The following is a 26493-nucleotide window of genomic DNA, read 5'->3' on the forward strand; positions in this document are numbered from 1 at the left end:
TTTGGTGAAGCCTTCCTAGTAATGTTTGGACTGATCTATGCACTTCCCCTCAGCTACCCCAAAGCCCTGACCAACACTTTAGAATTTACTCAAAAGATTTTACTTGGTCTAGAAAGTGGTAAACTGTCACCCAGGTTACAGACCCTCAAGAATGACTTGGTTATGTAGGAACTCATCTGAAAGAAGGATGCAGGGTGAAGCATTATAAAAGGCTAGTTCAAAGTTCTCTCCTTTCATCTAAATAATGCCTCAAAACATTATTAGATTACTCTACAGGTGTTCAGCCAATAGGTCCAAACTATACAACGTGCCTTTGTTCTCATTAACATAATGCAAAGCAACACTAATGTTTTGTATGTTTTAATGTTTTTCGTAATACTATTTCCAAAACATTGTGGGCTGCGCAAGATGACCTAAATTTCACTGTTTGATACTAGTTAATGTAAAACAAATAGCATTGTAATTCACTCAAATTGCTGCCTTGTTGTCTTATTCAGATATTAGCCAGAGAGCCAAAAGCACATTTTGATATTATTAATTATTATTTTTCATTACTCTGACAGTTTTCCTGACTAAACAATTTTTGGTCTACTTATTTTAATTTATAAATGTTTTTGTTAATTATTTTTAATTTATGTAATTTTTTTTTAAAAATGTATTTAATTTCAACATAGTGCTAAAAGTGAGCAGGCAAGATACTGTTCAATGGCAGATGTTTATGACTTTTGCATATTAAGTTACCGATACTCAGTGTAATTGAGGCAATCAATTGCCTCAAAAATTTTAAGTTTTGGGTCACATGTTTTTAAGTATCAAGTAGTCAACATATTTGACTAACGTGTACTTAAAATAATGACAACACAAACTAATAAACATTTGAGTTTTGTTAACATAAAAATGTTGTAGTTGTGTACTTATTTTTTATAAGTTCTGTGAACTTATTTCTTTGAATTTGTAAACTTGAAACTTTAAGTCATATTAACTGCAAATATTTGAGTTGACCGTTCTCAAAAGATACAAGTACCATGTAATCCAAACTTTTATGTTCTGGAAAAATTTGGCTTTTGAGTTGATCAACTCAAAAAAATTGAGGCAATCGATTGCCTCAATTTTTTTGAGTTCTGGTAACTTATTCGGGTTTACAGTGTAGCTATGGCGAGGGTATACACTATGTTCTGAATTAGTAGAACATGGAGCCCTCTAGAAAGAAAAGGAAGGAACAAGTTTAAAATGTGGTTGTTTAGAAATAACTCCTACCAAATAATGCATGCTTTTAGGCTCCAAAGTATGTACTATAAAAAAAATCCTGTTCAAAAGTCTACTGCTAAGACATCCATGTTTATTGTGTAATTTGAACATGGCAAAGATCAAACCTGTGTGAGTGTATTTTTACTTTATTTGTAATTGTTGTTCTGTTTCCTTAATGCAGTCTCATGGATTACTTTACTTTCTGATTATTGCTGATATAAAAATTCTGTGTGACGTTTGTGAGTCTTATTATAAGCAACCACATTAATAACTTTTGTTTGAAACAACTGTTTTACATTTGCGATTTATAACCCGGGAAACAAACAATCTGGGATCATGTTTTATTTGTCTTTACAGAATGCACCTGGTCTCTTCCTGTTAATAGGCTGTCCTATTAACAGACCTATTGTCAACCATTTATCTAACTTAAGGTTCAAATTTTCCTTGAAATAAAATCATGCTTATTTCTCCCAGGACAAAGTCAGAGGATTTGTCCCAGGAATAGCTGACTTCAGGCCTGGACTGGTAATCTAGCACACCGAACACTTTCCCGGCAGGCTAACGCACTTTTGGACCAATAGGCTTCGTACTGGCTGTACAAGAACTGACAGCAGCCCATTCGTTCATTTTCATTACTGACACTGGATTGTCCCATCTCTTAATGCGACAGGCCACTCCCCTACATTTGCTGTGCACTCATGCACCATGTAGAAAACATTTTGTCAGGAAGAAGGGGCGAGAAGGTGGAGCTGGAAAGCTGAGAGAAAACAATAAAAAGAAACTACAATGAATGCAGCAAAATGTGTCAAATTGCACCATGAACAGTAGTACCAACAACAAGTAGTAAGCAGGCCTCACAGACACAGGAGGTTGCTGCTGCTAGCACCATTCAGGTAAAATGAATGGCTATGACCATGAGCCGTTGCTAATTTCTAACTTTTATTCATGCTGCTTTTAATTAATGTCACATGCTGCAGTGCAACTACGAAATAACCCAACAACTGTACCAACCTGGTTAAATGCCAGTGCCCATTTCTTGTCCCCGTCCAGCCCTGCTGTCTGGTAATATGTTGGCTCAATATTACATTATAAAGTATGCTAATAAACATGCTTATACATTTTTCCAATCGGGGCTTTCACTCACCATCCTCCTCCGTCTGTTTGACTATCTCTTCACTCTCCTTGCTGCCCTCAGGGTTGGCCAGGACAAGCCGCAGCCTAACGGTCACAAATGGCCTCAGTCCCCTCAAAGTGTAATGTGATGATGTTTGGATTAATTCTTCAGCTACAAACTCCTGCTGGTTGAACACGTACTGGTACTGCACCTGGAAAGCACAAGAAGAAACATGGGAGATTTTGCTTTTTGGTTAACAATAATAGTGACAAATCCAGAGCTGCCCTCATGTAATATGCTTGGGAAATATTAATAAAATGATAACAATATAGTAAAAAAAAGTCAGGAGTCTGATGTCTGTGAAGGTTCTCAGTCATCCAGGTCATCCAGGTCATCGTAGTCATCGTGTTCACATTAGCAAATGTTAAGCTCACCCGAAACCTTGGCTGATTGTGACCTACACCCGTTTTCACACCTTGGCTCATGTGATTAGGTAGAGGATCATTAGGGGCTCCATTAGGAGGTACCTTCACAGGGCTTAAATCTGGGACTCTCCACCATTTGACCCTAGAACTGAGGAAGCTTCTCGGATGAGAGGTGAAACATCTTCAAGCAACTTCAAGAAGTCAAGACGCTTTTCTTCCCAAGCTCCTTAGACTCAGGGGTCTGATCTTTGTAGCATACAATAAGAGGATCTGGAGACTCACAGTTTGAGTCTACTAGGGGAAGGGTCAATGTAAATCAATGTCAATGTAAATGTTTCAATGGTAAAACATTTATTTCTATGTGGTCTCTATCAGGACGGCTATCCATAGGGGAAAAGGAGCTACTGAGTGATTCCGTGAGTAATGTGCGAATCGCCTCTGGGACGTCCTGTGTTTGACACCACTTTCCACCGCAATCATCAAAACATTAGATAAGGTCATATCTCTTGAAAGAATGTTCTATCCAAAGCATGGACAAAAACTGTGACAAGTCCTCAGGTCAGCTTTCGGCCAGTTACAACATGCATTCCCCTGCTCTCGTTCCCACATTTCCCATCTATCATCAAACTATCATAAAAAACAGAAAGATATGAAAAATAATAAAGTTAACTGGCAGTTGATTTTTTTTCCATAAACTCTGCTCCCGGTCCTTATTAATTCCACATAATACCCTAAAGGTGGAGAATAAATAATGGTTGTGCTTACCGTCAGATTGTAGCTGTGGCAGCGTGTCACAGCATACCCAAAAGTCTCCCATTGTACTGTCAGCTGGCGGGCTCTGACATCCACCACATTGACATTTTGAGGACCGTGAACTGGATCTGAATGAAACAGAGACGGACAGAAACAATAGCTTGTTCTTAGAGTGAGCTGGAGGAACAGCAGCCTCAAGCAAGGAAAGAGTGTATGGGTACTAATTCCATAGTACTACAGTTCCATCTATTTGACTTAAAAAGGGGGTAAAATACACTCCCTGGAAGATTTTGTTGGCTTCTAAACTACAGTTTGCAGGTCAACTCAATGCTGCTGATTTCAACCAAGTTTTTTTTTTTTTAAATCAAGCTTGCAAGCTCTGGCATTTACCAGATTCAGTTAGTCAATTTATTCACTGACAATAATGGCAAGGAAATTATGACAGGCCATAAAAGGCTTTTAAAAGGTTCACAGGTCCTCACCTCTCATCTGTTAAATAACAGACATTCTGCCTCACCACTAGGCAGTGCTACGACATTACAAAGTTCAGATTCAGGGTATAATGACACAAGTCTTAATCTGCAGACATTAGGAGTTGCATTACTTCCTTTGCCATATGTGATACTCAGTCTCTCGCTCTTCTCTCACTCACACACACATCCAGAGTGTCACTATAAAGGGCATTTAATTGATTACTTTTGCATTAATTACTTGTAGACCTTCCATAAGCACAACGTGGCAAACCTGTAAAATGTGAAAGAAATATTCAAACAAACACGTGTAAAATCACAAGCTTACACGAACAACAAGCAACAAGCTCAAATTGGCCCACCTACACCCATGCAGCAAAACAGCTACACACAACAACATATCCCCTCACAGTTTTGTTCTAGCCATATGTTGGGCTCTCATCCCCAGGTTTGTCTTTCACAACTGACTGCACACTAACAAGCTTGTTCAAACTAATCTTTCTTTCTGCCTAATTAGTTTCTATCAGCTAACGATGGCATCCAAAACAGGTCACTGTATAATTAGTGAAGCTATTAAGCATATTTCTCCAATCAAAATGAAAACCATTATTCTAGGTGAGGTTATCTCTAAAAATACACATATTGGAGAAATAATGAATAATCAAATTGATTATTTCAGATACTTTTCAGAAGAAAGAAACACAGCTAATGAATTTTTGGTATTTGAATATCCTTAACTATTATAACCAAGGATTTTACCCTCAGACTTTAAAGATGTAAGGTCAAAACATTTTACTTTTTGAAAATTAGAATGGATACTTAAGTATAATTGAGTCAGACTTAAAAAAGAAGAAAAAAATATTTTTTTTGACTTTTCAGGTTTTTCCACAAAACATCTTATTAAAACTCTGCTTACTTGTTTAATTTAGAAAAGCCTATCAAAGTGAAGGCTAAGGTAATAACCTTTGGTCTGATACCAAACGACTGCATGAATGCATCTGAGCGCATTAGAAGATTGTTCAAACAAGCTTCTTAGTATAATGGGACAAGATTAGACCACAGCAGCATGGATAAGCCATCTTAGAGACCATCTTAGACATGAAACATATGTTACAGGACTTCTTGTTGATGACGTTTTATTACTGTTGTTTTTGTGACTTTGGGTGAGACTTTAGGCTCCCTGGGATGCTTTATGGTTTAAAGAGTCTCTGTTTCTACTTAAAAGACCAAAGCCTATGAAGTAATCTACTATTCCTGGATAAAACTGTGGCAGACTGACATTTGGCAGCCAAGAAAGCAGCAGGGGGAAGTAATATAACCAACTTATAGCCCAATCTTCAGGTCAGCACAGCAGGCAATATGCTTTCACACAGCCCACATACTGTCTGCAGAAAATGGGACTTTGCTACATCTGACTGAGACTAATGCAGATGGGCTGATGGGCTACTCGTGCTGTATTTGTATTTTATTGAAGAAAAAAAAATTTGCAGGTCAACGTGCAGCATTTGGGATACAAGGGCCGCCCACTTAAAGATAACTTGCTTATCTCCCACTCCATGACATGTTGGTCAGTCACAGGAGCTCGTTCAGTAAGAGACTGAGATTACCGAAAAGCACCACTGAACGACACAGGAAATCATTCCTGCCTGTGGCCATCTCCCTGTACAACGCATCCACTTAACACACTGTTTGCTGCTACAACTACACATGTTTCTTTTCCAAATATTTATTTATAAGTGACTTATGTATGTATGTATGTATGTATGTATGTATGTATGTATGTATATATATGTATATATTGTACTATTCTTAGTTAGCGTATTGTCTGTCTTGTCTTAATGTTGGTTTAAAATGGAGCACTGTAACAAAAAATAATTTCCCCCAGGGATCAATAAAGTATTCTGATTCTGATTCTGATTCTGATTTTTACCCAACAGGTGATAATCACTTGTCTATTTGTCAGCAGCAGGACATTTGGCAAAATTTCATGTGAATTTTCTTCAAATGTGTTTTGAAATGTAGTGTGATGACAAAGTCAGATCAAAAGTGAACAGTGATGCTCACCTTATTTCCCTATTTTCCACTGCATTAAATCAATATTATCTTTATTATGAGGTTGATGATAAGTTGAATCTGCCTCCTCATGGCTTCATGTCACAAGCTGTCTGAGAATGATTTTTAAACTAAAGCACAATGACTGTCCACTTAGAAACACACATGTTTATCCCATCTCCATCCTTTTTCCCCCCAAACTGATCTGTGAAGAACTCTGTATGTATGGAGAGGGCATGGTGGGGAGCAGAATAGACACAGGTGAGCCAGTTTGAACACAGATAAAAACAGAAGTAGCCAAGCTATGTGCAGAGCTGTGTAAATGTAATGACTTAAAAGTATTTTAATTGTTCAGCTGATCTGTCCACCTGTGTTGCTCTCTCACCCACATGCTATTGTGTGCTATATTTGTTTTTGTTTTTTTGTGTTTCGGCCAGATATTGTGCATTATCATCAATGCCACAGGGCGCCAATATGATCATGAGCTATGGAGTAAATCGCTCAACCCCTGTGGGAAGATTAAAGCTTTTATTATAGTCTGTTACAGACATGGACAGCTGGAGGCGTGATGGCCGAGTAGTCCTTCCTGTTCTACTTCTTTGATGTCCATCACCTGGGGTGCGTGCATGGTTTATAATGTAAAGTCTCCACAAACAAGTTTGCACAGTCACAAAAAATTGTCAGACACACAAATGTCCATACTGACTGTGATGACGAATTTACATATATTTACTTGGACCTGGCAGAGTCGCAGATGCAAAAAGTATAATTAATCCTTGGGCTTCATCTCTATCATTACGTGAAGTTTCTCATTCTATGGTCAAATAAGCCTAAATTTAAAATAGAACACATTTAAGTGACAAATATACTACATAATTAGCTTTTGTTTGCGGAACAGGTTGATCAAAATCCTGGATAGTTGTTCATTCAAACAGCCACTCAGGTTGCTGACATCTGCTAGAAGCATACAGGACTGCAAACACACTTTTCCTAAGTCTGCTCCACAGTGCAGTGACCACATCACTGGTCGAATGATCTGCCTTTTAAAATGAAGGTATGTTTACTTGCCCTGAAATTAAGTTTTGATCTGATTCATGCTTAAGATATTTTTCCAACAAAGGTAATACTGCCCTGTTTCCACGCAGCTAGCCAATATTAGATAATTAAATGTCTTCTTGTCCCTCACATTTTAATGAGATTGCCCCAAACAAGCAGTTTTTTGCGCCATAGAATATAATAGCCCTTTATTGTCATTGTAGATGTACAATTAAATTGTAGGTGCTCCTCACCAACTGTGTCAGAATAAAATACAAATAGTAGACGGCAGGAATAAATGGAAAACAGGAGAAATATATACAAAAATAAGGGAAAGGCACACATTATAGAATAGCTGAAAACTGCTTGGAAGCAGTGCAAAGACTTGAGTGGGAAAGACTGAGTGGCCTGAGTGATTGGGGTAACTCAGACAATGGCTCAGATAGGTGGGGTGGGGTGGGCAGGGGTGTGGGTTGATAGTGTTTGTTAACAGTGTGAATGCCCCAGGGGAAGAACCTGTTTATGATCCTGGAGGTGTTGGACCTGATTGACCGGAGGCCCGATCAGAGGTCCAGGATATTCTTCCCCAGGACACAGAGGAAGTGCAGCCGCTGTTGGGCCTGCTTTACCAGGGCGTTGGTGTTGGGGGTTCAGGTGAGATCAGTGGAGATGTGGGTGCCGGGAAACCAGAACTTACTGAATTACACGAGTGGTTTCAGATGATGGAAAGAAACAAAGGACTTAATTGTATGACTTGCTGTTTTCAAACAACAGTCTTATGATCCATTCAGACCGAGAATGCCTAAAACAGTCTGTAATTTTCTCCTCTCTTTCTACTTTTCATTCAATATCAAGTAACTACACAATATCAAACTGGTGCTCTGTCAAAGACATCACTGTTTTTAGTTACTGAAATGCTGCTGTGGGTGCCGTTTATAAATCACAGGTGCCCATTACTTTACTTTTATTTTTTTCAAAATTTTCTTCTCATGCAGTGTAATTTAAATATTCATTTCCACTGCTGAATTGTTCTCTATGCCATATAACCATATACGACTGCAACAATGTAAACAGTAACAACAGACAAAATTTCCTCGAAATGATTAGGTAGTAAAATCTTTTCTGAAAAGTAGCCTCCAGTTGGAGACAAAACAAAGAAAGATGCTGTTTTAGATTTAAACTTTTCTATAGAGAACACATTTGAACCAAACTTTAAATATGCGTGCTTAAGCAGATCAAGTAGCGTACCTACAGGAAACGCACAATGTAATTCCTCAATTTCAAAGGCATAATCACTCACTCATTCAGAGAGAATTAAGTAATCAGGTTTCCCCAAGAAAAGCAATACATCAAAGCTTCCCTTACTGCAACGCCTATTGTTTCTAAATGCACCAAGAATACAGCACAGAAACAGCTAAAAAAACAAACCAAAAACAGCTCCACAAATCCCCCCTCACCAACTACCAGCCCTGACCACTTAATCCAGCAGTCTTTCAGTTTGGTATGATCTGAACTAATCTTTCAGATTATCCGTCTCATTCCTAGTTGGACCCGGATAAACAGATTCTTAACTTCTATTTATAAAAGAGAGAGAATTAGATTGTAATAGAATGGAAACAGAAAATTAGATCAAAGATTCCACCAGTGACCACTTCACTGCTTTATGAAATCTTACATTGTATTATATATTTATTATATATTTTGTTTTTCTTTACTGCTGTATACAGTGATTATGCTCAAATTTTACTTTAGATTATCATCCAGCTCTATTTCTTCTCTTTATAAACCAAAGTAAAGACGTGTGCTGTAAAGTTGTGGAGAAGGAATGCAGGGAAGACTGGGAGGAAACAAGTAGGAGAGCTTATTTGAATTATTACTTTGTTTACATCGTTAAGTTGATGATGGTGTCTCCCAGGCTGCCCTTGGTCATGACAAATGCCAGATTTGCCACATCATCCATCTGATTTATTCTCTCCTTCTGCCCTCTTCTCCACTCTTTCTTTACAATCACACTACTTATATATTCTTCTCTTTAACATCGGCTTTGCATCTCTTGTCGATGTTTCTGAAATCACCTCTGTGTCAAAGGATGATAGTGATGCAGGATGAAAAGAATCACTAAGAATCCAAAGTATAAACAAAAAAATAAAGACAAAAAAAAAAGATGTGTACAGTAACCGCTGAAAGAGGAAAATAAAGCACAAATTGACATATGGGATAAAAATAGAGGTCAGTTACACGCAAGAAGAACAATTGTATCACTCCACAGGGAGACAAACCCTGTACTGGGCAATGTTTCCACCCTCATTAATCAGGGCTGGTCAAGGGTTGGCATGTTAGCCATCACACACTGTGGAAGGGCATTGTAGATGGCACAGCTGGCACACAATGTGACAAGGCCAAACAGTGGGCCATGTTGCAGCCAGACATGGAGCCTCTTTCCCTATGGTGGACCAGAGAAGTAGTTCTTAATATTAAAAGGACTACAGAAGCTACCTTTAGCATTTTTCTTTTAGCTTAGCACTACAAAAAAATACATCTATTTTATAAAGAAAATTTGACTCCCATATCATAACACATCTACTATATGACTTGCATAATGAAGAGTTTAAATACATTGAATACAACAACTATCAAAAAGTCCTCTGATGCTGATATTGAGTAAACTATATTTCAAGGTGTTGTTGACTGTCCAAAAATGAGACAATTCAGCTGTAATTCATTTCTTTTAGCTGTGCTGGAAACTGGATAGTGTGGAAACTTGGAATATGTGAAATGCAAATAGAAGCTTGTCCCCATGACAGTTCTAGCCTACAATAATGCCAGAGGTTAAATGCAGGATCACCAAACTCAAGCTGTTTAGCACTTTTACTTTTCTTTGACTTTTCTACAACCCCAGCCTGAACTGTCTGTGATCATCTACACAAGAAGGACTAACAAGCACGCAAGCCAATGGATAATGCTAATGCCCAGCTGACTTAACTGGAGGTAGAGATAAAGTTGTTTTGCCTGTCTTTGAAAGTACTTAAGGGCCCATTGGATGTTTTGGCAGGTAGATATCTAGTTCAGGCAAGAGCCTAGTGAGGCATTGTGTTTTGGAGTGCCTTTCTGAATCTGATGAATGAGCAGCAGAAATAGAGCCATTAATCCAAAGACTTTAGGGAGCCGTTCCAGGGAGAAGAGGAGAGAAAAAGAAGAGAAGGAATGGAAATCAATCTTACTGCCCCCCATGCTTCCTGTCCTCCTCTCTTGTTCTCCTTTTCCTTTTGTTTTTGTATCATTCCTTTTCCACCTTTTGAGGATTTTCCTTTAATTAACTGTTTACTCCTAGTTGTACCTCGACCAGTTATTTTTTTCTGCATAGAATCTATAATCGATCAATAATAACTTTTTTCATCTTTTCTCCAAGATTTTCTTCCATTTGCCACTTCTGCTTTTCGTTCTGTATATTTTTTATAGTCACTTCCCTGTTTGTTCGACCACTTTTGCACTTGGTTATAAAAATTCTTATTCAGAAATCTGCTGTCTTCAAGGTCCAAGGGAAATATGTGTAATGAAAAATGCAAAACTATGCATCCCCTATGACAAAGGTTAGGGAAAGATCACGGTGCAGAACAAACTTTAGTCAAGTTATAGGTAGGGTGAGGACTAGTGTAATGCTAAACAGGTACTTCAGCTGATCTTAAACTTAAACTTGGCATACCATTCAGGTATAATCATATGCCTGATTCAAATAAATATAGTTCCTTCTATATCTGAAGTTTGTGTACCTCTATTAAATACATTTAGTTAGACACTTACGTTCTTGTCCATGCCAACTTCTATGATTATAGTAACTTTTATGTGATAAGGTGTAACAATTGTAATTTAACATATCAATATTGGCATTGAAAAAACTGGCAAGTATACATTCCTCCAGTACAAAGTCTCTGGATAGTGAGTTGAGGAGGACTGCTTGAAGTTTAGCACAGCTCACTACAAAAAAGTGTATAATTCTGAGCTTCTAAAGGAACATGTTCTTGTTGCAGCTCTACTGTACTTTCTTCTAATCAGTCTTCCTACATTAATTTGTTCCCCAAAGTCAAAAATCAGGCATCCGAAGAAATGAAGATGGGGCAGTGCAGACTAAGAAAACCATACACATCTTTTATTTTCATCACATATGGGCTACACACATTTCCTTAAAAGTACAAACAGCCAGTAAACAGCAACTGTGTCATGCTAGAAGATGCTATACTGTAGTTGAAATGGGTACTGCAATTAATTTTGTATATTTCATAAAGAAAAGCTTTTACTAATTGGCTTTGCTGGAACGACCTAAAGATTTCTGCTGGTATTTGTATATGTGCTGTTAGAAAGGACCTGTATGTCTCTGACTCTCTCTATGGCCTCTTATGCCTTCGATGCGGTTTGAATTTTTACTTCATTTTGTGTTTTTGATCCTCTTCTATATTCACACCTAAAAGGTTAAAAAATGACAAATGAGAGTGAAAGAAGAGTCAGTGTGAAAGTAAAATCATAGAGAGCTTCCCACTGAGAAAAGCATGGAAGGGACACTTTTCTGTGCCATGCTTCACATGCATGTGTTCTATGTGCAGTCAAAGTGTGGGTGAAGCAAAATGACATATCATGTTGAGCACACTAGCCAAAGGCTAGAAAATCAATTAATACAGCTGATTCTAAACACCTCAAACCACTACAAACTCACATGTGCATGCACACACTCACACACATGCACACGCACACAGTGGAGCACCCCTGAGGCTCTTATAGCTTCAGCATTATTTGTGACCAGTGATATGTTGCAGAGGCTGCACCTTTAATCTGCATCCTCACACCAAAGAAATAAGAACCTAACCTCTACGTACACACACACACACACACACGCACACACGCACACACACACACACACACACACACACACACACACACACACACACAGTGAGAGAGCCAAGCTTTACTATGACCCCTTAAGGCAAACAAACAAGATCAGAAGAAAACATGGAGGCTTTCACCCTCCTCAAATCTAACATGCGCGTGTGTGTGTCGGTATGTACTGTGTAATCATGTGTATGAAAATAATGCTGTTTATTATAGTACATTTTATAGTATATAGCAAAAGCCCACCTCTTTTTGTGTGCATTTGTGTGAAGTGTTTACTGAGCTGTCAAAAATAAAGTACCTATTCATATAAATAGCATATATGGCCACTCATACGGACACACACACACACACACACACACACACACACACACACACACACACACACACACACACACACACACACACAGAAACATCTTTACCCAAGCACTTAAGGACATACTTTGATTCACCTCATTAATAAAAAGCAAAAATGAAGTATGCAATATTTCAGCAGTGAAGTACCTCAATAGCACATCATAAAATTATCGACCTCTTAATCATGCCAGCTTTAGGAATGACATTAAACTGGCTCATTGCCTCAACACACACACACACACACACACACACACACACACACACACACACACACACACACACACACATTTGTATGACCATCTTTGTGAGGGCATTTAATCCCACATACCTTTGAACCCTTAAATTCTAAGTTTAACCATTATGTCTTAAGCCATAAACTGCTCTTTTACATGGACCTGCCACAATTTCTGTAATCTGATGATCTTAAACTCAGTCTGGTGCTCAAAAAACATCTGACATCTGACACATGCACTGTCTTAAGCAGACCCTCTAATCAGTGAAGGAAATTACTCTACACAGGTACAATTAATGTACAATTTAGATGCTGGGGAAACTCAAACATATATAAAGACAGATCCAACTCAACCCGAGCACACACAATAGCAGCAGCAGACAACATGACACCCTGTAGCTCTTTGTCTTTGATAAATTGGATTAAATTCACTAGTAGCAGATGCCTTTTAGTGGATTTTAATTACGCCTCCCTGCATGAAACCAACTACTGAAATTTAAACCATAACTCATAATATCTGAATTAAACTTGCAGTACAGCGAATTCACAAAGATTTTCTTTTTAAAAGATATAAAGAAACTTTTCATGTCTCAAAAGTCATCTGCAACTATTACAAGTCAAAAATAACTCAATAGCGCAATTAATTTTAAAGATGGATTCGGGTGCAAATGGTTACATAAGAGGTTAAAGTTAAGTTTAAGATAACATCATTTCAGTTTTATGCTGAAAATCAATAACTGTTTGTGTTCTCCTCGTTGCTGCCAAGTCCTCTTTTCTGTGCTTCCTACTACTTCTGAAAAATTAGCAGACAATCATAAATGACTGATACAGGATTGTTGCACACTTCTACCAAGGAACCAGTGCAATCCCCCATTTTATCCCATTCTCCGCTGAGCAAAAGAAAGACTTTTTTCAAGTCTTTAAAGTCTTTAACCTTTAAATGTACAACAAATGTGACCTCAACTGTTCAAAAAGTCTTGAGCCACCACTCATTTCTACACATATTGCTGCTACGGATCAAGACTTACTCGAGGTCTTGGTGTGATGTGTGTCCTTAAAAAAATCTGAAACTGGAAAAGTGGAGGACAAAAGAAGAAGTGTCCCGAAAGTCATTTAAATCAGTGGCGCCAAGTCTTATAGAATGAATGAATCCTAATCATGAACTGTCAGAACACACAGCCAATACAGTAAAAGAACACGCAAGGGGAACCAGTCATGGACTGGTCTCCCCAGAGTCCAGACATCAACATTATTGAAGCAGTGTGGAATCATCTTAAAAGAGAATGGAACAAAAGGCAGCCAGCATTCAAAGAAGGGTTTTAAGATGCCTGGTGAACTATTCCTGAAGAACAAGTTGCAATAAAGGATGTCTAGAGTTCAGGCTGTGTTGAAAAATAAAGGTGCTCAAATTGGACAAAACCTGCTTTTGCCTTATATATTGTATTTCCATTTATGTTTACAGATGTTCCAATAAATCACTCCCATTTTCTTAGCAAATATAAAGAGGTTTAAGATGAGAACAAATGAGAACAAAATGTTCTTGAAGTCAAAAAGCATCATATGATACGGTAGCCGTGGAATGAGCACTACTGCGGCATCTTTCACTGTAAGCATTGTAATCCTTCAGCGGGACAGATACAGGATGAATGTATATTATTATGATATCAAAAGCCACAAGAAGAAGAATGCTCGGAGCCAACACTACGCAGTAATGTAATTCAAAATGGAGCAGAAAGAAAATCTATTTCGAATCCCGCTTTATTAATACCATTGCTGCCTACAGCCAGGAAAGGGACAATTGAGTTGTAGCAATTTGCAGAATGAGGGGGCCAGAGAGCGGAGGGAGAAAGAGAGGAATAAGAAGGAGGGGTGCTGAGACTGAGAAAGAGACCAAAAAAAGAGACTGTGAACAGATGGAAAGAGCAAGAAAAAAACTGAAAATTTAATAGGAAGACACTAAATAAACAAAATGAAATAAGTCGAGTTAAATGAGAGAAATGCGAAGTCAAAAAATAAAGGGACTGAAAAAGGAAAGACCCAAAACAAAGAAAGTGATACAGAGGAAAAGACAGAATGAGCTAGAGGGGACGAGAAAGAGATTTAAAGCAGCGACATAATGAGCCAGTTGATAGTGAGGCCTGAGGTTAAGCACCTGAAGCCAGCAAGTAATTGGCTGAGAATGACAGAGTGACAAGCAGAGAGATATAGGCTGTGACCTGGAAGGAGAGAGAAAGATGGAAGCAGAGAGATGGGGGTAGCTGTTGAATGTAAGATGAATACGTTCAACAGCTACTCCCATCATTTTTTTTTTTTAATTTGATTTTGGCTGGAAAAAGAGGAGGAAAGGCTGGGAAATCCTCGGGGACCTATAATAAAAGCATGAATACAGCTACTCGTTACAATAATGTCACTCAGCCAATTATATCAGATTAAATTATAAAAGAAAATGTCTTTTACTTCAACTCCTCAGGAGAGTTTGAGATACTGTGGTGATACCTCCAGTGGGTCGTGTGTTGTAACTTCCCTTTGAAGATGGATCTTCTTTTTATTATTATTTTAAAAAATTCTTTCCCTTGATCACTAAAGAAAGATCCCCTGCAGGCTTTTAGAGCTGTGTTTTAAAGGAGGACTAGAGAGGTGGGACGTTTGAGTGTAAAGTGAGGGGGGATATAATTTAAAAAGTTTATCATGTGCTATTTTACAATGACAAAAATACACACAGCTAATGATAGGAGTATCTGAATGACCTTTCTCAGGAAGATGTCTAGACTGCTGGAGTAAAAGCCAAACCCCTTTCCAAGTTATCCAATATATAGTCAGGACAGCTTGTGACAGCCCTGGAAACCTGTAAGGTGTGTGTGGCTGGGGGTAGATACCGAGAAAAATATTCAATTACATGTCAGGATATACAGTGAACTACATTACAAACAGTCCCATGCCATGCTAGCCACATCTGGTATTGCAGATCTTGATCCCTGATCACCACCTGTATCATATAAACTGTGACATCTAGGGCTGTGCGATATGACCAAAATCTCATATCCCGATATAAGACATGTATCGTCCTGATAACGATATAAATCACAAAAATTTAACATTTTCTGTAAATTCTGTGAATCTCGGGCAGCTCAACTTGCGTGAAGTGTTTCTAGCTGGGCGTCGTGTACCTGGAGTCGAGTGTTTTAACCGATGCATGAAACTATACATTTTTAGACATAAGTTGTAACGGCCGCCGTTTTCTTTGTGAGTATTTATTACACGGCATGCTGCCGGGAAAAGCCTGTTCTAACGTTTGAGTCTAAGGTTGTTTTTTTTTAGCACCTGGCGGCTCTTTTTTGCTTCTCATTCGTAAATAATCTGCTCTTTCACGTGATTCCGTTTATTCTGAAAAGTCTCAACAGGACCTTGAGCTTTATTGTGAAAGGTTTATGTGGAAAATAAACAAGCGGACACGCGATGGTGCAATGCATGAAAACAGTCGCTTGTCTGTCTGTAGTGTGGTTATATAAAATATAAGAGAAAGAGAGAACTTTAAGAAATTAATATAGCCACTACAGTGACCATCAAAACGATGAAAAAATATTGCCGTAAACAGTTTATCTTGCGACACCACGAAACAAACGATAGCGTAAAATGAAACGATATATATATCATTATATGAACAGCTCTAGTGACATCACTCACGTGTTTTGGACTCGGCATTCTGAAGATTCTTTTTTAGTATTTTGGCGAGTGGATCCAGAAGTGACCGTGATTAGCCCAGAGGATGGGGTGTTAAGATATTTGCTAATTCTCGCATTTGTTCAGTAGCAAGACGTTCTCCTAAACTGAAATGCCACAAACACACATTTACTGCTAACAGACTAATAAAAGAACACAATTTCACTCAGCGAACTGAAGCAAAATCTGCTGGATGACCTTTGCTACACAACAACGCCATTTGTAATATCATTTCACTAAAAGTAGTGCTCCAAATTTTAAGCAATGGTAGAGAGATCCAATTCAATGACTCAAATTTGCAGAAATGAAGTCTTCAGCAGCCGGTTTTAGCACATCTGTCAATCAAGGCAGCCCCTATCCAAACGTTAAAGCTTACAGGTAACAATTCCAAGAAGAATGACAAAAATCCAGTGGCCTGTGGGGAAGTCATTTGCTTTTGAAGGCAGAACAAGTGGTCATTAGAGGAACTGCATTTACTGGCACTTCATTTTTCAGCCTCCGGGGCTGCCACTGCGATTGAGCTGTAATTTGTTGTCATTATTTCAAACACATTTTAGTCTGACCTGATTTACATTATTGGCAAGTACCAATACAGCACACGCTATGTGAGAGTTTTGTAGACCATTGCGTGCAGTGACCATTTCAGTCCCAAACAAACACTAATGAGTGTACAAAGCAGGTATTACGCATAAGGCCAGAATGGAGTCCTTATTTGCTCAGATCATTGTAGTCACAGGACTGCACAGACTTGAACTTGAAAGCAAATAGTTAATACACCAAACCACTTAAGTAAGCGCAGTAAAAGGCAGGTAGAAAATTTGATATGGAGAATGGTTTAAACCGAGAACTGAAAAGGTGATGAGTTTAAATTGAACCAGTGAGGTCATGTCAGGAAAAAGAGAGGTCACAGGCAAAGATCTGGATGTGAAGTTTTAGATTTTTTTCCTTTTTATTAAAGAAAATGAAAAAAAAAAAAAAACTCATATTATTTTAATAAAAGGTTCAGAGTTGGGAATGGGAAAGGAGGTGAACACTAAAATATTTACTTTACATTGGAATTTAATTAAGACTGTGATCTTAAATATGTTTTAATACAAGCTCAAAGTCTATCTCACATGTTAATTAATAATGTCTTGTCACATGACAGGACAGTGTCAGGGAAAGGGCCCTTTGCAGGACTCAAAACACAGCAGAAAAAATAACAGAACTTATCTGAACTCCTCAGCTGGTCAGTGTAATGAAGGCTGCAAAACGCTTCTTAAATCGCAACTTTTGATTATTGAAGTCAATTTTAATGATAACTACCAAAAAAATGCTAATGTGATTGGACTTTCCTTCCTGAAGATGACATTTGATACTTACACACAAACCAAAACCAGACAAATTGTTGTGGTAATGCGTATCTTTTAATCTCTGACTATAGTTTGGAAGAAAAAAAGACTGAAAAGTATCATCAAAGTTAAAGTTACTGGGTTGTTTTCATTTTTCTGTTAATGAGTTATTCAGTTTTCGCTTTGTCCATCTTCACATTGACGAGACAAGAGGGTGATTTGTTTGGCTATGTGCCAAGACGGCCCTTTCTAAATGCCACGACGCTGAAAGCACATCGAGCGAGCATCTCGCCATGCACCCACTGTGTTTTTGTGTTAATGACTCTCTTGCAGCAGTGCAGTTGTCAATGTACACCTGTGTATATGTGTGTGTGTAGGTTTTAAAACCAAAGCTACACAAATCATTAAATTCTTTGTCCCTTTCTGGGTGTTTGTCTTTGTTTGTGCATATGAGTGCTAAGTGTCAATGATTTTTGTCTTGTCTGTGAGCGTAATGGGGGGGGTATTGACCGGTGTCCCATTAAAATGGAACCCTCTATTGGGAACGCAGACAGGAGTGTAACATTTATTGAATCCAATTTGTGTTTAAGAAAGACATGGAGAAGTTAAGGGACAGAATGTAACAAATATTATGTTAATACTTTTGGGAGAAATACCCAGTAGTATCTGTGCGATCACATTTACTGCTGATGTTTCACGGTATGTACAAGCAGGAGGTAGAAGGTGGGGGAAAATAATGATGCGTGAAACTTTGCACAAACACATGCTTGTCATTCTGACATGCAGAAAACGTTGGCTTGATGAAGGTTTTCTTGAGATTATATCTCAATCGGAAAGACTGGCAATTTTGAAGGAGGTCTATGCTAAATGCAAATTTTGAACCCTGTTGTGAGGGCTGATAAATGAATATGGCGTGTTTATATGATTGAACGCCTTCGTGAAGCAGCAGGCCAGCTTTCATAAAGGCTCAACAAAGTTCTCATCAGCATGGCTTTTATCCCAGCCGAAATGTCGGGCCCCCATCCATCGCCATGCCGCAGAAAGAAAAGGACAGACTCAATTTATCATTCACAAATCAGAAATAGGAGCAGAAACACAAGATTGACTTTGGGACAGGCAAAGAACTCTGTGGGCAGATACTACAACACACTGGTTTCTTTCAGTTCATTTGAAAAGGTGCTTTACCAAAGAGGAATAAAGAAGCACTTATAGTCAAAGCAAACACAATATGAGCAGATACAGAGAGCAGCAATAGCAATGAGGCAATAATAATGTCAGTCCTTCCCTGTGTATCCAGCTTTATCCTCATTGTTTCTCTGGCTCTTTCCACCTCAGTCTCTCTTTTTTTCCTCACCCTTCCTCAGTTCCTGTGTCATTTTCATGCTTTATACCGCAATATTATTATCATGCTTTTGTATCCCACCATCCGCCACTGTTTTCTCGCATCTATTTTTATCTTTTATGTTTTCTTATTATATCAATTTCTACCCTCTCTTCCTCTCTATTCTTTATCTTAGTCTCTAATCATCTTCTTGTTTCTTTTCCCCCTAATTTGCATGCGCCTCTACTGCCTTCCTCCTTCCCCTCCAGCTCTCATCAGTAGTTAGAAACTGGACAAAGAACAGAGAGGTCAGTGAAGTCTGCTGGGTACTCTTAATGAGCTCAACATATACACCCAAACCTACAAGCACACAGACAGATAGACATTTGTGGGATGACATACTACACATTTTTACACAACAAGATGATCACTGGCACGCACACACACATAAACAATCTGTCCTCTATTGGCTCTTGTTATTCGCTCTGGTGAGTGAGCTCCGTTCACTTTGACTTGATTGGAGAAAGGGAGAGAGAGCATGTGTGTGTGCGTTTGTGTTCAACTACAAGCTCAGAGTAATTAAAAAAGATAGACAGAGGCAGTCAAGCATGAAGTGCATTAGCGAAACTGGTCAGTATCACCTAGCAAAGATGCATCTTTGCCTAACTGCCAATATGTTTATGTGTGTCTGTGTGTGTCCATTAAAAGCTTGACACAAAAACACTGGCTTGTTTGCAAACCACAGGTCAGTGTTCTATGCAGACTACTCAAGTTCTTCCACACTATCCAGTCTCTCAACCAGGACACTCAGCACTACTACAAGTAAGTGCTGCAACATTCACTAACTTCTAACCTCCGCACAAGAACAGCTGCCCTCAGTGGCGACTTTATGACCATTATTACTTGTCCTTTTCTTGGGAAAAAGGAAGCTGAGAATGCAATCGGCATTCTGCTGCTGAACGCACCAACTACGTAAGTGTGTATAAATATTAGCGTTTTGAGTGTAATTGGAATTTTTGTTGGTTTACAAGCTTCAACGAGAAAGCAAATGGTTGTGTGTCTTCTGCTGAAAACTGTCATGCAGTAATGACTGCTCTCACAGGGGATCAGACAGCATGAATTCCTGCCTGCCACCTCCACCTTAATGTGGTTGTGGGTGGTGTGTGTGTGCAAACCTCATGCGAGCACATTTATTAGCCCAGATATTGAAGCAGTGGGCTTTCGAGAAAGGAAGAATGCACAGCCAAATCATTTTTCTCTATTATTTTGATGTGCTTCTCAGTTTATTGTAATATACTGCAAACCACTTTGGCAATATTGTTAATTTGTTTGACACTGATAGAGATAAATCACACTGTAAAAAAAGTAAACTTGGTGGAGTGAGAGAAAGCAAGAACGAGACAAAGCGAGGGAGAGGCAGAGAGACACAGGAGGGGTAAGAAAGAGAAAAAGAATATGAAGCAAAAAAGAAGATGTATAAAAATCTGACATCTTAGAGCTTATTATTTCAGACTCAGAGGTTTAGACATCCTAATTCTTTTCATTACAGCAAAATGAATCTTAGAAACACCTGTCAGTATAACAGTTCAATAGCATCACAAACGACGGCCTTGAAAATTACCATAAAATCATCCCCTTGTCTAAACAGCTTCAGAAAACTCCTGTGTGCGCAGAATACTTGAATACATATAAATAATTAATCATAAATGAGTGTTTAAAAACCTTTATTCAGCTGGGAGTATTGACTCTGCATATCGCTTGAGTTTCTGTCTGCATTTCCAACTGTGGAAAGAAAAAGAGCCCACAGTCTGCTTTTCCTTTTTCTATTACTTTTCTCTCTTCTTTGGCTCTGTTCACCGACCTACCTGCACCCCCGCTGGGACTCCCCAGCGTGACCTTGGCCACAGCTGCTGCGATAGATAGAGGTTCAAAGATAGCTGTCTGCATCATGTAGACTGCCTAGCATGTGGGAACCACAAAATTAAAGGAACTTGAAATTTTCCAGTAATACTTTAACCCTTTACCAGAGCTCATGTAGTCTAAATTCCTTTCTTTCCTTTTTCATTAAAGTTGTGGCCCAAGGGAGAACTTATAATGGGAAATGAGAGCGAGCGAGAGAGAAACTGATACTGACATCTAGGGCTGTGCGATATGACCAAAATCTCATATCCCGATATAAGACATCTATCGTCCATATAAATCACAAAAATTTTACATTTTCTGTAAATTCTGTGAATCTCGGGCAGCTCGACTTGTGTGAAGTGTTTCCAGCTGGGCGTCGTGTAGCTGGAGTCGAGTGTTTTAACCGATGCATGAAACTATACATTTTTAGACATAAGTTGTAACAGCCGCCGTTTTCTTTGTGAGTATTTATTACACGGCGTGCTGCGGGGAAAAGCCTGTTCTAACGTTTGAGTCTAAGGTTTATTTTTTAGCACCTGACAGCTCTTTATTTCTTCTCATCCGTAAACACTCTGCATACTATTTCACGTGATTCAGTTTATTTTGAAAAGTCTCAACAGGACCTTGAGCTTTATTGTGAAAGGTTTATGTGGAACATAAACAAGCGGACACGCAATGGTTTTACCGTTGTTGCTAACGACAATGCATAAAAACAGGCGCTTGTACGTCCATAGTGTGGTTATATTAAATATAAGAGAAAGAGAGAACTTTAAGAAATTAATATAGCCACTACAGTGACCATCGAAACGGTGAAAAAATATTACTGTAAGCAGTTTATTTTGCGACACCACGAAACAAACGATAGCGTAAAATGAAACGATAGACGTTTTTATATCGTCATCCGATATATATCGTTATATCGAACAGCCCTACTGGCACGCTACATGTACAAAAGAATTTTGCCACGTCACTTAATATTTTAATTGAGGTGTTTTCAGTCCTCTTGCCATATATGTAAAAAACAATGAATGAATAAAACTGGTCATTCTGACCTCCTTCAGAACTCACTAAATTTAAATGTGGTTCTCTGATTGGATACCAAGATTCCATCTACTATAAGTAGTATTATTGCAAAATGCAAGTGTTTAGGAACCACAGTAACAGAGCAGGGTCACCAAGAACTGATGAGCATAGAGTATGAACGTCTCCAACACTCTGCTGACTCAATAACTGCAGAGTTCCTCATTGGCACAAAAACTGTGTGCTGAGAGCTTCATGGCATGGGTCTCCATGGGCAAGCAGGTCCTGTAAGTGCAATGTGTAGGTGGACGTATACAGTAGTGTTCTTATTGGAGTACGTTGTCCACATAGTATACCTTTGATTGTGAATAGATCAATTAGGGGTTTGTCCTCTAGACAAGACAAGATAAGAGAAGAGAAGAGAAAAATGAACACAACTAACTTTATCCAGTCCAAACCTATCTCAAAGGGTTTTCAATAGGAAAATGTAGGGAAAAAACTGCTAATATTGAGCAGTAAGCAGGGAAGTTTCTTTCATATCACTTTTTTTTTTGCATTTCAACACATGAACATCAGCATGTGTTCCCAAACTGTCTCCAAACTCAGAACCAAAGGTCTTGACTGTGGAGATGAGAAGTCATAAAGGACAATTGTGTGTATGTGAAGTATGGCTCGAAGGCCACGTCTATAAACTGCATGATTTAATCCCAACAGTTCCACTGGATGATTTCTGATGTCACACCTCTAATACATCACATCATGTTGCCGGGCGCATCATTTCCCACCACTGATCAGAGGGAATGTCGTGCATCAAATCAGGTGAGAAGGAGTGTTTGGAGTAGAAGGTGCAATATGTACATACCACCCTATAGCTAAGTCATACGGCAAGGTATGCTATGTTTTTGTAAATACTCAAGTCTTGGCGAGATAAATGAGTATAAACCTTAACCATTGTTTAACTGACAAGTTAATGAAACACTGCAAAGTTAATGAGTTGGGTTTTTTTTTTAATTTGGCACTACAAACCAAGTGGCCTCTCTCTTCATCTGTTCCTCCTCTACCCTCATTTGTTCATCTAATCGTCTCTTTATTTGCCTCACCTTTCTGTTATCTATCTAAATCACTCTTGTTTCTGTTTTTTGTTTTTTTGTTGCACACTCTTTTTATTGCTCCCCTTCTCTTTGCTCTCTGCACACACTCCTCAGATTCCTCTCACTCAATGAGATGATCAAGTAGGGCATCATTAAGCACCAATCAACAAGCCGGCAAACTCACAATCACCATAGCAACTCATTACCACCTTGACCTGCCGCTGCAAGAAACAAATGTTCAAGCCTCTGCCAATCTGATTATTGTTAGCGTCATTGTTTGATTGTATCTTTTCTTCTTTTTTTCGAAACCTCTCAGCAGTTATTTGTTGTGTAGCGGTGCTAATGAGTGTGATGTGCCGATGTCAAGATGGCTGCAATCAGCTTGTTTTTGATAAAGGTCATGTCTCAGGAACATGGGGGGGGGGGCTTTATGAATGACCAATGCTGATGCTTTTTGTTCCCACTTCCGTTAAATAGGTGTCGGTGTGTGCTCACTTGTCATCTTTGTAGCTGTTGCTACTCTTGAGAACGGAGAGAAAAGACTAAATATAGTGTTCAAATTTAAGTAAAATAGAAATGTTTGCTGTAAGCTGTTACATTCAGTGTGTCTTTATGCTCGGACATCAAGAAAGAAAAACCTAATAAGAATAAAGAGCAGATGCATATATACACAGACCTTTACCCACTTCGTCTATGGTCATCAAAGTATCAAAGTACAGCCTGGCACAGCTGATCAAAGATGTAAAGGGTCAAAGACAGCACATACTGCCCTTTGATCTCCTGGTGAGGCTTCGCCCCTGTCAGATGATCTTTAAAATCTTCTGAAGTGGACCCTCTTCTCTGTCACAACAGTTCTGCTTCTGTAGTTTGAAAGGAGATTGTTTCTTTCACGTTCAATTCACTCAAACAGCAAAGAGCCCGTAACCCTGCTTTAAAAACTGCCAAAGATCTTTCACTGAAGAGGCTCCAGACCATCGGACAGTCTTTGATTCAATTCCCCAAGGAGGCCAGGAAATGACTGAAGAAATTATAACAACTGCTGCGGTGCAATAACGAAAAGAAGACTGGGCCGTTGTTGCAATTTGAATATAAAGTTAAATTGGTGAATGCAAGCACATTTTCTCATTTGACTATACTACAGGAAACTTTTAGGTAAAATAAGCCCATCTCTGAGCTTTATAACAAGCTGCCCTTAAAACACCAAACTTGAAAAATTCAACTAATTAGTACTCCAGTGAAGCCTAACACAAATAATCTAGTTGTTTGTCAAACGTTAGCTTGAGTAAATAAGAGAAACCAACCAGTGAAAATTAGCAACAGTGAATAAATCAAATGGTATTTCAAGAAATGACTGGTAACATTCAATAATTAGTATTTGTGTTGTTGTTTTTTTTACTTAAACTATTTTCTATAGGTTGCTTTTAAACTGAACAAATATGAAGACCTATTTTAATTTTAAATATGGTTGCATAAGAAGTCCAAATCTGGACTGTTGCAACTAAATACATAACTAATAAAAATAGCCGATGGAATGAAGATTTTTTTAGCTAATGATCTTGGCTTGGAAAAACTGATTTTCTGAAGTCTCTTTTTGTTTTATAATCACTGGGCTGGTTTATATCAGCGTCTGAAGAACATCACTGATTGCTTTGTAATGTATTTTGAGGCAATCTATCTGAGAAAGTTTTTCAAAGAAATTTGACTTTAGTTACTCGACCACACACAGTCAGTCACACACACAGAAAATTAAACAGCCTCACTGAGTGAGGTGATGAAAATTGGCCCACTTTTCATCACTTGTCCAATTCAGAGTGTGGAGCTGTTGACTTCCTGTGTCAGAAAATGCAGCTTTCAGCTCTAATCCACTCTGTTCACCTCCACTGCTTCTACAAGAAACCATAAAGAGAGCCACAGAAAATCGAAGCTGCTGCCAGCATCCCTGGTCACTAAACGAGTAAAATTGTCCTCAATTTATCTGTCCTTTTATCTGTCCTGCACTATCATGCCTTCTTTGCCCTGTCATCTGTTCCACAGTTGCATGCCTTTCCACTTCTATTCCACTCTTTATGCTCACTCTAGCCTTCCCTTTATCTGCTTTACCCCATTTACTCTTCTGCTGTGGAAAATTACCTTATTGAATCTAATAAATAATGTAATAGTGTGTTAATGCTGTGTATCTTTGAAGGATTGAATGTTTAGTTACAAAGAGAAACACTGAGAAACTCGACGTTTTTGCACAGGAATCCAGTAGCAGACTTTCTGTCTACATATCTGTGCTGAATAACATTTTTAACTTGAAGTAAGTACAAAAGAACTGTATCACTATTCTCATCAAACAATTGTAAAGGTATGTGCTCAAAACGTCCTCTCTAGAAAAAAAAAAAGCTACTGCTGCTGTGTCCTTTTAATTCTGTGGAAATTCCTCAGAGAAAAAGCAATTTCCACAAAACTTCTTTCCTCCCTCCTTCTCTCTGACCCCTCTCTTTCTCTGCACCACCTCTCGACATCTCTATTCTTCCCTCGCTTTCCCCGACCCTCCTGCTGTGCTTAGATATAGAGAAACAAGCTTGTTGCCCTGGAAACAATGCAAATCAGCCCCAACAGGCCAATTACCAAAGAGCACCAATTAAAGCCAGACCTGTTCCGTTTAATGCATTTTATCTAGGCTGCCCTTTGGATACACCAGGCGCAGACACACACGCACACACACGTAGCCACCTCTTCCTCACCAACGAGCAATTGTTAACGTAGTAAAAGTAAGAGTTGCTTTGTGTCATAAATGTATGCAGTGTTCGAGTTCTTTTATTATTTTGCATGAGTTGTGCTTGTGTCTATTATATCATGCTTACAACTAAACCAGAGTTCATCATCCATCACCCACTGAACTGTAACACACCAAAATGGTTGGTTATGTTCCCTGCAACCAAAATCTAGTACAATCTGACCCCGTGGAGAAAGAAGGACCAGCAGTAAGTGCTTACAGAAGGAAGGAGTGTGTACCGGTGTGCCCATTTGTTAATTGCTCAGGACAATTAAAGCTACAAATGATGACTCTCTTTCACTCAGCTGAGACCTTGTTATTTCTCTTCCAAGCGAACCAGAGATTTTATTACTGAACTCTTGTTCATGTGTGTACTTTGCAACCGTGTATGTGCTTGTAGTGGCCTTCTCATCTTGCTCTAACGAAAATTATTCTTGCACGAGCGTGTGGTTGTGTTTATGTGTGCCTGCTTTGTTGTTACAAGCCTTTATTGATATTTTTGGTTTGGAGGAAGATAAGGGCATTTATACTCTCTATATGTGTGTTGTGTGTACGTGGAGCGAGGAGGCTAGTGTGTGGTAGCGGGGAGAAGGCTAGCTACCTAGTGGCTGTATACTGCCTCCTACCAAGACTTAATGAAGGAGAAATTGGATCCTGATGGCTTCACAACAAAGGACAGCCCTGCGGCATTGTGTGTGTGGGTGTGGGTGTGTGTAAGGGTGCATCTATGTGTGTGAGCAACTTATTTGCGGGCAAAATGGGAAACATTTTCTTCTAATA

General features: G+C 38.8%; 1 protein-coding gene across 11 annotated transcripts in view; it reads right to left on the reverse strand.

The window, feature by feature from the left end:
• Positions 1 to 26493, reverse strand: part of ptprt (protein tyrosine phosphatase receptor type T) — a 328497-nt gene that overhangs the window by 173628 nt on the left and 128376 nt on the right. For all 11 annotated transcript variants that reach the window (XM_014413047.3, XM_014413046.3, XM_023155006.2 and 8 more), the window contains exons 9-10: positions 3553 to 3668; positions 2393 to 2573 (exon numbers count right to left, since the gene is read on the reverse strand). In XM_014413047.3, the coding sequence (XP_014268533.1) occupies positions 2393 to 2573; positions 3553 to 3668 (297 nt within the window). The remainder of the gene's footprint in view (positions 1 to 2392; positions 2574 to 3552; positions 3669 to 26493) is intronic.

The sequence above is a fragment of the Maylandia zebra genome, linkage group LG5 (genome assembly GCF_041146795.1).
Source record: "Maylandia zebra isolate NMK-2024a linkage group LG5, Mzebra_GT3a, whole genome shotgun sequence".
In the NCBI taxonomy this organism is placed as follows: Eukaryota; Metazoa; Chordata; class Actinopteri; order Cichliformes; family Cichlidae; genus Maylandia; species Maylandia zebra.